The sequence below is a fragment of the Mustela putorius genome, unplaced genomic scaffold (genome assembly GCF_011764305.1).
Source record: "Mustela putorius furo isolate JIRA1106 unplaced genomic scaffold, ASM1176430v1.1 tig00537248_pilon_pilon_pilon, whole genome shotgun sequence".
Lineage (NCBI taxonomy): Eukaryota > Metazoa > Chordata > Mammalia > Carnivora > Mustelidae > Mustela > Mustela putorius.
The window spans coordinates 5963854-5979251 of NW_025422387.1; the positions used below are offsets into that span (position 1 = coordinate 5963854).

At 44.2% G+C, this 15398-nt stretch overlaps 1 protein-coding gene across 1 annotated transcript; it reads right to left on the minus strand.

Moving 5' to 3' along the window:
* Positions 1-1049: 1049 nt before the first annotated feature.
* On the minus strand, positions 1050-15315 carry GPN3 (GPN-loop GTPase 3). Its single transcript, XM_004753226.3, has 8 exons — positions 15085-15315; positions 12109-12217; positions 5737-5904; positions 4332-4456; positions 3339-3454; positions 3117-3213; positions 2478-2606; positions 1050-1760 (listed from the first exon to the last, which is right to left on the minus strand). The coding sequence occupies exons 1-8, from the start codon at positions 15130-15132 to the stop codon at positions 1698-1700; spliced, it is 855 nt and encodes a 284-aa protein (XP_004753283.1). The 5' UTR covers positions 15133-15315; the 3' UTR covers positions 1050-1697.
* Between the last annotated feature and the right edge of the window lie 83 nt (positions 15316-15398).

A 15398-nucleotide genomic window follows, 5' to 3' on the forward strand; every position in this document is an offset into this window, starting at 1 on the left:
TTTCATTTCTACCCACATTCCTTATCATGGTTTCCTTGTTTACGGTCTCAAGGGCCCCTCATGTCAGCTCCAAGAGAGTAAGGCCTTGTCTGCCCTGAGTGTTCCCATTTTATCCCCAGTGCCTGGCAACCACCAGTAAATTTTTCCAAGAATCACGTCAGGCTCTCTGCCAAGATAATGAAATCCTTGAGGATGGAATGGACATACTTGTCTTTGAAACCTGTGTCCAGAGGGGAAGGAAATTCAATCTAGCCCTTCACTTCTTGCCCAGAGGCACACACTGGATTCTCCAAAACCTGAACCAGGAAGAATAGCTCAAGGAGCAGTGAGGGCAAATGAAGTTGCCTTTCCTTTCTTCCATAACAATAAAATTTCTAAGAATTAGCAACACCAGTACTCGGCCATAGGGAGAGGCCCCAAGAGGGACAGCACATTCTCAGGATGCCCACTCATGTTCTTTTGACTACCCCCATGACAACAGCTCACACCAATGGACCATGATGCAAATACCAAACTTTTGCCCTTAGCCTAAGCTCCCAAATACAAGATACCACTGATAGCTATGGTTCCTCACACTTGGCACATCTTTAGTTAAAATGGATCAGTGACACTATAGGTGTACTCCTGCTATCTAGTCCAAGAATGATTAAAAATTTAACCTCAGTTGTGGGTTTTTTAAGGGCTTAATTTGTATTAGTTGGACTATCCAGGGCCAAATAGCCAATAAAACTTGGTCCCATTATTAAATGGAAGAGTAAAATGTTTCTTAGCATAAGATCTGGCAGAACTCAGTAAGTTAGATTCTATTTTGCTTTAGTAGGGCCTGGCCATGGCATGCTAGAGAAATATCTGTTGACTTTCCATGCTTTCACACCCAACGCTACTGAACTTAAAGACACTGAAAACAAAACACTTCAACCAATGCACATATTTAAAAGAAAAAACTGTCTTTTGCATTTTTGTGTGTATCTCTTATTATTCCAGGAAAGTATAAATTTTTAAATGCTCAGCGACTACAAACTGCATTTTTAAAGAAATCATGAACTATGTTTTGAAACTAGGACAAATTTATTCATTCAAAAACTTGCCCAGGCTGAGTGTTTCAAATTCTGACTGGAAAACAGAAGTTTAGTGAAAGGTTAGTGCTATCTTTCTATTTCTTTTATTTATATACATATATATATTTTAAAACATTTATTTTTCATTTTTTAATTACATAAACTATACATTTTCAATGTAGGAAAACTCAGACCTACAGATAAGCAATGGTCTTAACTATATCCTTCCAGATTTTTCCCTTGGGACACAGATGACTGTATTTTGTTATAGTAATTCCTGCCTCTCCAAAAAAAACTCTTCAAAAACAATAAAAATCAAATAGTAAAAGTAAAGGTAGACTGGGTCCTAACTGTATCACAAATGCTCATTTATATTATATGAAAGTCTATATGCATTCATGTCAATTTCAACATTTAAAATCTAAATTGATGCTGTTAAAATAATACTAAAAGATTCCACTTAAAACACCAGCTATTTCCGAATAACTAGAATTTGATTCAGGCATGCTGCTGAGAAAGAGCCAAGTATTACTTTTTTCATTGAAATAAGTAGCCTTCTGGTATTGCATCCTTTGAAGAAAAGAAAGTCTTGCTGATTCAGTCGCAGGTGATTCACATATAGAGTTACTCATAAATTTTTCACTCATTCTGGTGTCCTTGAAAATATTCATCAAACATAGCAGAAGAGTCGTCTTCATGTTCCTGACACAAAGGAAACACAAAACAGAAAATATTCATTTCCCCTAAGTTAAACCGAGGACGTGCTGACCTATTTTTCAGATAATGCTCTTCCAAGAGATAATGTCCAGCTGCAATGTAGGTGTCTCTTACAGAGGCAAAAAGCATGACTGATAGAATCTTTCCAGCTTCGTGGTAAATTACTTATATCTCGTTGGAAGCATTTTTTTTTTTTAAGATTTTATTTACTTGACAGACAGAGATCAAAAGAAGGCAGAGAGAGAGGAGGAAGCAGGCTCCCAGCTTAGCAGAGAGCCCGATGTGGGGCTCGATCCCATGACCCTGAGGTCATGACCTGAGCTGAAGGCAGAGGCTTTAACCCACTGAGCCACCCAGGCGCCCCTCGTTGGAAGCATTTTAACTTGAGTTTACACTTGCTCTCGGCTAATTTGCTTGAGATAGTGGCGTATGACAATCACCATAATGTGAGGGCGGCCCAAGTTCAATGGGCTTTCATCTACTCTCTGCACATACCCCCAAGCCCCGAGGACAAAGAAACTGGGTAACAGTGCTTCAATAACAGATACTGTTTGTTGAGGACAGATGTCAATTTCAGACACCCCCTCAACATGCCCGGTTACTACTGCTGCTAAGACAAAAGCTGAGGAGTTACTGGGATTACACAGGAGGCCACTGAGTGCTGGTAAACACGGTTACCAAAAGTCAATGATTAAAAATTACCTTTGGTTCTTTGAATTCTAAGTCTTCTCCATACTGAATGGCAAAATCAATATGCTGTAACACAATGTTCATGCTTTCTTCGTCCGACTGATCGTAAGGCAAAAATCGAACCATGCTGTAGTCATCAATCTGCACGTTGGGAATTTCATAAAGGGTCATTCTGAAGCTGTACAAAATACTTAATTTTCAAGTTACACTTTAGTTTATAACCATTTATACTTCTGATTAAAAACATTTGTGTGTGGAAGGAGGAGGGGGGCGGGAGAGAGAACAAAAGCAAGACATCATTGATTTTCCTGACCTCTAACCTCCCAGTACACTCATTAACTTATTACTTAACTAGACACCTACTCTTTCATAGATATTTATCTGAATTCAACAACCATCGGAAGTTTCAAAAGGGTACAGACAGTTCTGAACTCCCCAAATGGTCTGGAATAATAGACATGTCAGTTAACTTATCAGCTACCAATAACTACTTCTAAATTAAACTACTGACCGGCCAGTCCACAGCCTGCCCCCACCTCCCTCCCCTCTGCAAGGAAACAGGATTGGACTGTGCTTTCTATAACGGTTGTCACTGCCTAGCTATGGGTAAACAGCTGACCAGGCCATTTAAAAAAAACTTGAAAAACTTACCAGTCCACATATAGCTTTAGTCAACTTTTTGAATTTTTTGCTTCGTAAGCCACTTGCGGAATCATCTAATAAAGAATACATGTCTGGGTCTAGAAACCTTTGAAAGTGAGAAAGAAAACTGATGAATAAAAGGAAGAATAAATCAGGAAACTAGATTTGTGACTAATAGATAATCACATCTCTGCAATTAAGATTTGATGATAATGGAAGACGTGAACTCACTTTTCAATTTCCTTTTTAGCTTTCTTGCTCAGCAGATCCATTTTTGTCATGATGTTAACTTGTGGAATTTCTAGAGAGATCATAGCACTCAGCGCTGCCAAAATGCCAGAAATAAACTGAAGGAGGGAACAGAAAAGGGAAGAGGAACTGTTGCGAAGAAAATTCACTGGTCTCCACATAAAAGAGAGGCTTTTGCTCCTCACAGAAACAAGACTGGCCTAAGTAAAAGAAATGCTTATCCTAAAGAAAAGACAGTCTACTAATTAGATGGTTGACCCTTGGCTTCCAAAGGTAGTTACTGAATAAGGAGGAAAGAGGTAGATTTAATTTACAGTAATCATGGGGCACCAGACTGGCTTGGTTGGCAGAGCAAATGACTCTTGATCTCTGGGTTGTAAGTTCGAGCCCCATGTTAGATATAGAGATTACTAAAAAATAAAATCTTTTAAGCAGGGGGTGGGGGGTAGGGGGAATGCCTGGGTAGTTTAGTTGTTTAAGTGCCCAACTCTTGATTTCAACTAAGGTCATGATCTCAGGGTTGTGGGATGGAACCCCACATTGGGCTCCGTGCTGGGCATGGGGCTGGCTTAAGATTCTTTCTCTCCTTTTCCCTCTGCTTCTCCCTTCACTCTAAAATAAAAAATTTTACAATGATCACAAATCTCAATTTAGACGGTATCTTAACCTCTTTTCCACTGAATATTCCTTAAGGGCAATTAATGGGAAATTGAGTTCATACACTAGACAAAAGGCACTCAGAGAATTAAAAATACTTATAAAATATGCATCTGCCTCATTTTTCTTGGTAAGTAGTTTCCCCAAATCTATACGATATCATAACATCATCTTTGAGTTAAAAATGTGTCATTACAATAACTGAATAATAAAGGATACTAAATTATTCTGGAATATAGTTTCTGAAATGTCCAGAGGGCTGCGATCACAGAGTCCCTAAAGGAGGACTAAAAAAACCAGTAAGACTGATCTTCAAACCTTGAATGACTCCACCATGAACTGAGAATCGACGAGAAAAACTCCGCAGACTCGGAACTCCCATTGTTCCAGCTGCTGGACCAGCTGTTTCATCACGGGCAGGTGTGTATACAGCTCAATCTGACCTACATGAAGAACATGACAAGACTGATACAAACAGGAAATAGGTAGTCATCAAACTACACGAAAAGAATTTTCCTATAAGATGGTTAAAAAAGGGAACCAAAAGCGAGTGCTACAAAGGTGTTGTGTTTTTTGGGAATATTCATCAAGCTGTATGCTTAGGATGTATGTGCTTTTCTATGGGTTCAACTAAAATCAAGGGAAAATATTCTCTCTCTCTCTCTAAAACAAAGGGGGGACACCGGGTGGTTCAGTCCATTAAGTGTCTGACTCTTCATTGTGTGGCTGAGGGTTGTGAGATCGAGACCCACGTCGAGCTCCAATGGAGCCTGCTGAACATTCTCTTTCTCTCTTCCTCTACCTCCCCCAACCCTTGTACACACATACGCTTTCTCTCTAAAAATAAAAAATAAGGTAAAGTGAAATACTAAGTGAGGGAAAATAAAGTGAGAGCCACAAAGGATCACAGCTAGGTCAGCCTCAAGTCTAAAACCCACAAGCTGGCTTAAGAAGTTGTGTGTGTTGCAGGGGCACCTGGGTGGCTCAGGGGGTTAAAGCGTCTGCCTTCAGCTCAGGACATGATCCCAGGGTCCTGGGATCAAGCCCTGCATGGGGCTCTCTGCTCGGTAGGGAGCCTGCTTCCCCCTCTCTCTCTACCTGCCTGTCTGCCTACTTGTGATCTCTGTCTGTCAAATAAATAAAATCTTAAAAAAAAAAAAAAAGAAGTTTTGTGTGTGATTATCTGTCCCCTGCAAGCATCACCGCATGACATTTCCCTGGGTTTCCAGCACTCGGGCCACACTGGCCTTCTTGGGGCCCTAAACCCGCCTTACTCCTTCCTGCGTCAAGGTTTCTGGCACACTGTGCCTCTGCCTGGACCATGGACTCCTTCACCTTCACCCCACAGCCCAGCTTACAGGCCACGTGATCAGAAGCCTCCTAACCTTGTTGCTATGTGATGCTCTTCCTACTCCTGGGGAGCACCTGTCATAAATTAATATTAAGTGATAATCTGGGTGATTTTGTTCATTGTGCCTAACACTCCCACTTGACCGTGAGCTCTGCGACGGCAAAGACCATGGCTATCTGGGTGTCTGTGGTATTCCCAGCATATAAACTGAGCACTCAGTAAACTCACTGAATGAGTGAGAGCCAGTAAATAAGAGCTTTGCATCTCACTGCAGAGTACTTAAGAGCTAGGAAGGCTCAGTCCACTTTCTCTCACTCGGGACAGAATTAGCACAACTTCAAGGAACACGGCACATTCAAATTGCTGACTTACCTGGACAGTCAAAAAGGATATAGTCATCCTCCACGTGGCCAAGACAGCTCTCTAGCCAGTCAAAATTATTAGCAAAGTACTCCATGCAAAATACCAATCCTCCGTTGGGACCAAATCGCAGAGAGTCGTCCTCCATGACGTCATCTACCTCAATCAGTTCCCGGATGTCTGCAAAAGATAGACAGGGCCCAGAATATAAGAATATCCATTCAAAAATTGTTTCCCTTGTTAGTGGTAGTTAATAATTATATAAAAACTCACATGTATAAAAACTATATCTGTTTATGATTATTCACTGTAGTAGTGTCTGTGGGAACCAATTTAATTACTGTACACCCAGACAACGGACTCCTATGTAACCATTAAAAGGAGAAGCTCTTTATTTATTTTGTTTTAAAAGATTTTATTTATTTATTTGATAGAGAGAGATCACAAGTAGGTAGAGAGGCAGGCAGAGAGAGAGAGGAAGGGAAGCAGGCTCCCTGCTGAGCAGAGAGCCCAATGCGGGACTCGATCCCAGGACCCCGAGATCATGACCCGAGCCGAAGGCAGGGGCTTAACCCACTGAGCCACCCAGGCGCCCCGCCAAGAAGCTCTTTAAATATGGATGTGATGGGATGCCTGGGTGGCTCAGTGGGTGAAAGCCTCTGCCTTCCGCTCCGGTCATAATCCAGGGTCCTGGAATCGAGCCCTGCATTGGGCTCCCTGCTCAGTGGGGAGCTTGCTTTCCTCTCTCTCTCTGCCTGCCTCTCTATTTGTGATCTCTCTCTCTGTCAAATAAATAAATAAAAATCTTAAAAAAAAAAAGCCATCACTTGTGTTAACAACAGCAACAACAACAAAAAGACAAAGATCTGCTACATATATATAATAACACATATATCTGATTTTATATCCATAGATTCTCTATGGAAAGACACCCTAGAAACTGGAAACACTGGGTTCCTGCAGGGAGGGGAGCCAATTACTGGGACATAGACCTGGGAGACATTTTACTGAATACTTACTCTTCTGTACCTTTAGCATTTTAAACCACAACAATATATACTACCTATTCTAAAATGATTAAAACAAAACCAGGGGCGCGTGGGTGGCTCAGTGGGTTAAAGCCTCTGCCTTCAACTCAGGTCATGATCCCAGAGTCCTGGGATCAAGCCCCGCATCAGGTTCTCTCTCTGCTCGGCGGGGAGCCTGCTTCCTCCTCTCTCTTTCTGCCTACTTGTGATCTCTGTCAAATAAATAAAAAAAAATTAAAATTAAAAAAAAAAAAACCCAAACCAAGAAAACCAATAGCTGTTTTTTGATTTTTTTTTTAAGATTTTATTTGTCAGAGAGAGAGCACAAGCAGGGGAGCAAAAGAGCGAGAGGCAGAAAGAGAAGCAGACTCCCTGCTGAGCAAGGAGCCAGACGTGGGACTCAATCCCAGGACCCTGGAATCATGACCTGAGCGGAAGGCAGAGGCTTTAACCCACTGAGCCACCCAGGCGCCTCCCCCAATTGCTGTTTCTTAACACGACCTCAGGGAAGCTACTTAACTTCTTCACGCCTCACTTTATTTATAAAATGAGGGCACAAACCATATATCCTGGGGTTGAAGGATGAAGGCTCTATGAGATAACGTAGCTTAATCACGTACAGCAGGGGCTTAAAGATCAGGTATACGCATAGTTCTCTGCTACTACTGATTTTGGACATCTGTATTTACAACGTTCTCCCACAGGTTTTTAATGTCTGTGCACAAACCTACAATATCTGTTCACAGACAACTGCCTCACTCATAGCCACGTTTAGGTGGCTAATACCTTCTTCTTCTTTTTTTTTTAATGTATTTATTTTTTTTGGTGGCTAATACCTTCTTATGTACTTCCTCTCCCTATCTGAGGGGTAAATCTCTGACTCAAGTCGGGACAATGAAACTGGATCTTCCAAAAGGATGACTCAAGGACACAAGTCAGTCATTAAGACATCTGGACCAGAAAGTGATGGGAACCCGAGGTTTGTGGCACCTTGCTGGGGCCCCGGAAGCTGAGAAGACTGGTCTGTAAGAGGGAGAAAAAGGCAGAGACAGAGCGAAAGCCAACTTCAGTTTGTTAGTTGCTTTTTCTTTTTTTTAATTTTCGTTTTTAAAAAAGATTTTATTTATTTATTTGACAGAGAGAGACATAGTGAGAGACGGAACATAGCAGGGGGAGCAGGACACAAGGTGGGGCGGGGAACGGGAGAGGGAAAAGGCTTCCCACGGAACAGGGAGCCTGATGTGGGGCTTGATCTCAGGACCTTGGGATCATGACCTGAGCCCAAGGCAGATACTAAACAACTGAGCCACCAGGGCCCCCCCACCAATTCCTTCTTAAAAAAAATCCTCCTTGGGGCACCTGTGTGGCTCAGTCACTAAGCACCTGCCTTCAGCTCAGGTCATGATCCCAGGGTCCTGGGATGGAGCTCCACGTTGGGCTTCCTGCTCGGTGGGATGTGTGCTTCTCCCTCTCCCCTAGCTTGTGTTCCCTCTCTTCCTGCGACTCTCTCTGTCAATTAATAAATAAAAAAAATCTTCAATAAATAAATAAAAATCAGTTAGTCAATCAATCAATGAATATCCTCACTTTACGTAAGCTGGCTTCAGTGCTTTCTGTTGGGTGTGACCAAATGATCCCAAAGAAAAGCAAAACTTTTTTTTTTTTTTGAGGGGCAGAGAGTGAGGGAGAGAGAGAATTTTAAGCAGACTCTATGCTTGCTGTGGAGCCCAACACGGGGCTCAATTTCCCGGCCCTGAGATCATGACCTGACCCAAAATCAAGAGTTGGATGCTTAACTGACTGAGCCACCCAGGCGCCCCAGCAATCCCTTTCCCTACAGAAGAGGACTCTTTCATACCTCCTCCTCTTCTTTGAGCCCCTGCCTCCCCGACCTCATGTGCGCCCACCTCCAGCCACAATCATGTCCTGAGGGCACACGTGTCATTAACAGAAATCAGAAGCCAACCAAAGTGCATTTCTCGTGTTCTCACCAGTATTACAGTATCACACAGTATCTTCCACCCTGCCTTCCCTTTAGTTACAAAAGAAGCATCCTGTTCCTGGGGCACCTGGTGGCTCAGTCGGTGGTGCCTACGACTCTTGATCTCAGGACTGTGAGTTCAAGCCCTGTGCTGGGTATAGAGATTACTTAAAAATAAAACTTTGAAGGAAAAAAAAACAAAACCCGCCCTACTCCCAGCGAAGAGAAAACTCCCCACTTGTTTGGGATCTCCCTCCCCTTTCTCACTCTTGAAGTTATTCCCACTGTCTGGCATTTTCAGTTTCTCTTGCTCTACCGGATGTTTCTGTTCACAAATCAAGCCCGTTCCGGTTAGCATCTCCAGTGTTAAAAGGCAACCTCCCTTGACCCTCCTACCCCCTCCAGTTCTCCCTCCACACCGAAACTTCCCCATCTCCTCTGCGGATGCGGCCATCACCTTCAGGTCACTCTTCAAACCACTCCACAGAAACTGCTAGGCAAAGTCGCCTCCATCTCCACGCCGCCACATCTAACAGCCACTTCTCCACCCTCATCTTCTACAACTTCACAGCCATGCCTGACATAACCAAGCACACAAGCCACTTCTTCAGTCTCTCCTCCTGGCTTCTGCAATGCTACATTTTCCTGGCTTTCCTCTGACCTTATGGACTCCACCACCCACTCCAGACCTCTGATGATCAGACAACTTCAAGGCTTGGTTTTGGGTTCTCGTCTCTCAGCATATTTCCTCCTAAAATGATCTCACCTAGTCCTCGAGCATTACGTCCTGTCTATATGCTGCTGACTCGCATATTTATAACTCTAAGCCAGACCTTGTTGCAGACTACTGTATCCAACTGGTTCCTTGACATCACCTTTTATTTTTATTTTTTAAAGATTTTATTTATTTATTTGACAGAGAGAGAGAGAGATCACAAGCAGGCAGAGAGGCAGGCAGAGAGAGGAGGAAGCAGGCTCTCTGTTGAGCAGGGAGCCCGATGCGGGGCTCGATCCCAGGACCCTGAGATCATGACCTGAGCCGAAGGCAGAGGATTAACCCACTGAGCCACCCAGGCGCCCCCTTGACATCACCTTTTAGATATCTATCAGATGTCTCAAGCTTAGTAAGTGAAAAGAGAATGGCCCCAAACCTGAACAGACTTATCTTCCTTCCTGATAAATGCTTCACACACTCTCTTCCGCAATTCAAGTCACATATCTAGTATGACAGTCACAGTCTAGTAAGAGCCACCCTTGGTGTTTTCTCCCTTTCTTACACCCTTCTGGTTCAGTCTCCCACAAAATGCTGCTAATTCTACTTGCAAAGTAGATACTGAATCCATCTGCTTCTATCTCCACCATGACCACACTAATACAAGCCTCTCGGACGTGTGCAATAGCCAGCCTGCTCGTCCCTGCTTCTACTCCTGACGCCCTAGAGTCCATTTTTCATTGGAGAGCCAGTTAGCTTTATTTATTTTTTTTAAAGTAGTTCTTTTTTTCTTTTTTTAAGATTTTACTTATTTATTAATGTCAGGCAGGGAGAGTGGCATTCAGAGGAAGAAGGAGAAGCAGGCTCCCCGCTGGGCAAGGAGACTGATCTGGGACTTGATCCCAGGACCCTGGGATCATGACCTGAGCCAAAGGCAGATACCTAACTGCCTGAGCCACCTAGGTGCCCTGAGAGCCGGTTATCTTTAAAATAATCAGATGTCAATCTTCTCCCTGGTTTCAACCCTCCAATGGCATTCTCCTGTTCAATGCTACAGATTGAATGTCTGCGTTCCCTCAAAATTTTGATGTTGAGAACCGAATGCCCAAGGTGATACTAAGAGGAGGTGGGGCTTTTGGGAGGCAACTGGATCAGGAGGATGGTGCCTCATGAATGGGATTAGTGCTCTAATAAATCCCCAGAGAGATCCATTGTCCCCTTCCATCATGTGATGACACAGTGGGCAGGCAGTCTGCCACCTAGAAGAGGACCTTCACCAGAACCTATGTTGGTGCCCTGGTCTTGGGCATCCAACCTCCAGAACCATGAGAAATACATTTCTGTTGTTTCTAAGCTGCCCCATCTGTGGTATTTTGTTAAGGCAGTTCAAACAGACTAACAAAACAGGACAGAACCCAAACTTCTCCTGTCCTACTAGCACCGACCTGCTTCTTTCCTTCACTCCTGATGCTCCAGCTCATTGACATCTTTGCTTTTTCTGAAACATACCAAACCCCTTCCTATCTCTAGGCTATTTACTGACCTGAAGTTCCCTCATCTTGGAAGGCCTCTCCCCAGCTTGGCGAGGACATTACTATCTTCGGGTCTGGGCCCAAATCTCTCTTCTTGAGATTTCTTCTCAACTATCCTTCCTAAAACAACTTCCCCAGTTACTCCCTCTCATCGGCCAATTTGCAGTCCTTATCACAATCTGTAATGTTTATCCCTTTGCTCATCTCCCTGCTAAAAAGTCCATGAAAACTAGGATAATGTCTGCCTTGTTCTCTGCTAGAACCCTGGTGTCTGGCAAAAATAGGTGTTCAAAAGACATCTGGATGAATAAATTAAAATAATTTTATTTGAGGGACGCTTGGGTGGCTCAGTCAGCTAAGTGTCCAACTCTTGATTTTTGGCTCAGGACATGATCTCACGATTGTGAGATCAAGCCCCAAGTTGGGCTCTGCACTGGGCGTGGACCCTACTTAAGAGTCTCTCTCTCCCTCTCCTTCTGCCCCGCTAAAAAAATTAAGTAAATAAAATTCTTTTTAAAAATTTTTTATTTTTTATTTTTTTAAAAAGATTATTTATTTATTTGACAGAGAGATCACAAGTAGACAGACAGAGGCAGGCAGAGACAGAGAGGGTGGAAGCAGGCTCCCCCACGGAGCAGAGAGCCCGATGTGGGGCCTGATTCCAGGACCCTGAGATCGTGACCTGAGCCGAAGGCAGAGGCTTTAACCCACTGAGCCACCCAGGTGCCCTTCTTTTTTTTTTTTTAGAGAGAAAGAACAGGAGGTCCACCTAAAAGAATTTTTAAAAACTTGAAACAGTTAAGCTGCTCACTTATACTACGATTTGCAGTAAACCTGATTCACCACAGCAGGACTAAGCATGGAAGGGGACAGAAGGGAAGTGTGATGAGAGAGGAGGGAGGACTCTACTCACTTAATTCCTAATCTAAAAACCAAGAAAGGATACTGTCGCACATGTCATCATGAGTGGATGTCACCAAATGACATTCAGCCTCATATTGTTCACCATGGAATAGGGCAGCAGACTATAATAATTACGTTTTCAGCTTCTGTGCCAAGCAGCCAGCACTCGTGGCCTCTCCACCCCCTTATTTCTCCTCAAGGACTGTGGAGGCTCTGCTCAGGACTCACCAGCCATCACGGAGTAGTTGAAGTGTTCTGCTGCAGGATCTAGGTTCACAACTTGCACGGACCGATTGAGGGCTTCACAGTGCTGGACCATGGTGGCACAGTAGGTGCTCTGTAACGTCACAAGGCACGAGGGGGTCAAAGCGACAGGCAGTGTAGTGCTACCGCCTGCATCCCCAAAGGGACACCCTATATCCCTTGGTCAGTGTCCACAAAGGTCAAAACTATGCTTTCAATGACCAAGAAGCCGACTGAAAACAGGAAAGGTACCAGGCTGGGAGTCGGGACACCTAACTGGGCTGCAGATCCTGACGTGGCTGGGACTCACGGGTAACTTTAGCCAAAGTGCTTCTCTACTTTGCCCCTCAGTTTCCTCTTCTTTTTCTTTAAAAAGATTTTATTCTTAAGTAATCTCTACACCCAACGCAGGGCTCACACTTAACCCCAAGATCAAGGATCAGTTGTGGGATCCACCAAATGAACCAGCCAGGTGTTGCACCCCACCCTCCCGGCCCCCGCACTTTTCTTGTCTCTAACTGGGATGGCCTCCACGACCACTAAGGCTCCTTGCTGCTCTAGGGGCGCCTGGGTGGCTCAGTGGGTTGAGCCGCTGCCTTTGGCTCAGGTCATGATCTCAGGGTCCTGGGATCGAGTCCCGCATCGGGCTCTCTGCTCGGCAGGGAGCCTGCTTCCTCCTCTCTCTCTCTGCCTGCCTCTCTGCCTACTTGTGATCTCTGTCTGTCAAATAAATAAATAAAATCTTAAAAAAAAAAAAAAAGGTTCCTTGCTGCTCTAACATGCAACACGTGGAATTTAAAGGGAAGACTTCTGATCATACCATGCAGCACCTAACACACAATGTCTCCACCAAGATGATTACAGTCCAAACAAAGCTCTAAGTAGGGTAGTCAGGGATGTTTCAGCGGGGGACAGAGAGAGGGGGGTATGTTTAAGCCAAGAGATGTGAATGTGCTTGCCAAGCAAGGGGAAGTATTTCCAAATGAGAGCACACTGAGGTCAATAAATAGTCTAGAGGTGGGCTATCAGTTTGCAACTTTTGGTTTAGCGAATTCCTTATCCCTCATTTAGTCCTTAACATACTATGTTAAAATTTCTAGGCTACTTGTCTGTTTTTCCCACTTTCTGTTTAAATGCAGGGCTGTCTTTTACTCAGTTTTATAAGCCTAGGACCAGCATGGTACCTGGTACATAATAAATGCTTGATAATTATTTCTAATTCACTTAATATATTTGGATATAAACTCTCCCAGAGCAGAGATTTGTGTGCGTGTGTGTGTTTTGTTCACTATATGATCCCTAGGGTCCAGAACAGTGACTAGCACAGAGAACACGTCAGTGGTACTTCTAAAAGTAGGCATCAAAAATCTGTAGGAAAGTACTTGTCTAACATAATCAGTCTGAAAATTCATCTGGAATATAGAAAATAACTTCTATCATGCTCAGTGACCTTTGCGACATACTATTCTCTCTGCCGAAAAGGAGGCCCTCTCCATGCAATCACACTACGTTTTATTTATTTTTTTAAAGATTTTATTTATTTGACAGAGATCACAAGTAGGCAGAAAGGCAGGCAGAGAGAGAAGAAGGGAAGCAGGCTCCCCGCTGAGCAGAGAGCCCGATGCGGAGCTCGATGCCAGGACCCTGGGATCATGACCCAAGCCGAAGGCAAAGGCTTTAACCCACTGAACCACCCAGGTGCCCCTCACACTATGTTTTAATTGGCAAGGCATCTATCAATCTTCCCAAGTAGACTATAGACTTTGGGTAGGCAAGGGCTACATTACAGTCATATGTGGATCTCCTACATATGAGGAGTCTTGAACACATTGTTCTAAGGCTTGGCCTTAGAACAATGTGTTCAAGACTGAAGCCAGGGGCACCTGGGTGGCTCAGTGGGTTAAAGCCTCTGCCTTCGGCTCAGGTCATGGTTCCAGGGTCCTGGGATTGAGCCCAGCATCGGGCTCTCTGCTCAGCAGGGAGCCTGCTTCCTCTCTCTCTGCCTACTTGTGATATCTCTCTCTGTCAAATGAAAAAAAAGAAAAAAAAAATACTGAAGCCAAACAACACCTCCACAGACTCCAGTGCTTCTCACACTTCTGTTATTTGACTAACACCTTCACCCATTTCTATATTTGAATGTCTCTCATATTACTCCACTCATACTTGTTCACAAGAAAAAAATCACACCTCTATTGTAAATAGAATACCAGTTATAACATGAAGGTAACCATAAAATCCCTTAAAGCTCTTTCTGTTCTGGCTAAATAAAAAGGTCAAAAGCTCTAAAATCTTATCTCTGAAGAGACTTGATTAAAGAAGTATTAAAGGTATACAAGCATCCAACTGACAATTTCACTTCATTGCAAACTGAAAGAGGATTGAAAAGGGAGTAATTTTCTCAATATGATTCAATGTTCATTAATGTTAGGCCCATGTACCTCCTAAAATCGTCTCTATATATCAGAAGTCCATGTGTCAAGCTCTGAGAAACAGTGATTTAATGAGACCTCACTTGAACTTTCTATGAGGGGGACAGGGACGGATTCTGGAATTACACAAAACTGGATGCAAATTCCAGCCGTCACTTAGTAGTTCTGGGATCTGGGCAAAGAACTTAACCTTTCTGTATCTCATTTTCTGTAAAATTCCCATCCGTAAAAATGGGAATAACAGGAGTTCTCTCACAGCGTTGTTCTGGAAATGAATTGGGAGTTTAAAAGCAGTATCTGGGGCATAAGTAGAATTTAAACGTTAGCACCACCGTTAGTTACTCCCCTTTGAATACCACAACGACGAGCACTACAGCCCAGACTGCAGAAGCCAAGCCAAAAGCCCAAGGGTCCCCAGAGCACGCATCGATCCCGCGGTCTGGACCAGAACGTCCCTGCTTGATCCCAGGATCCCCGCCCTGCCTCCCACGAGCTCTCCGACTTTTCTCTTCTCCGACCAAATCCTCACCTTCCCGCTGCCGGCCGGGCCCATGACCAGCTGCGCATACCGAGGCATGTCTGCGGTCCCGGTGGTCCGTGCCTCCCGCCTCACAACAGAAGCTGACCGCCCCGCTCCCTTCAGCCTTCGCGCGGCGCTCACTGAGTTCCGGGAACCCCACGTGCGAACCAATCGCAATCCAAAGTCTGTTTGTGCCTTCTGTTCTAGCTCGTCCCTGACTACGGAGCGTCCCGCAGGTCAAATCTCGTGTGAAACGCCTTCTCAGGGAACTTCAGCGCGGGGGCGGAGGGCTCGCGGGGAGGCGGGCAGGGAAGGCGGTGTGC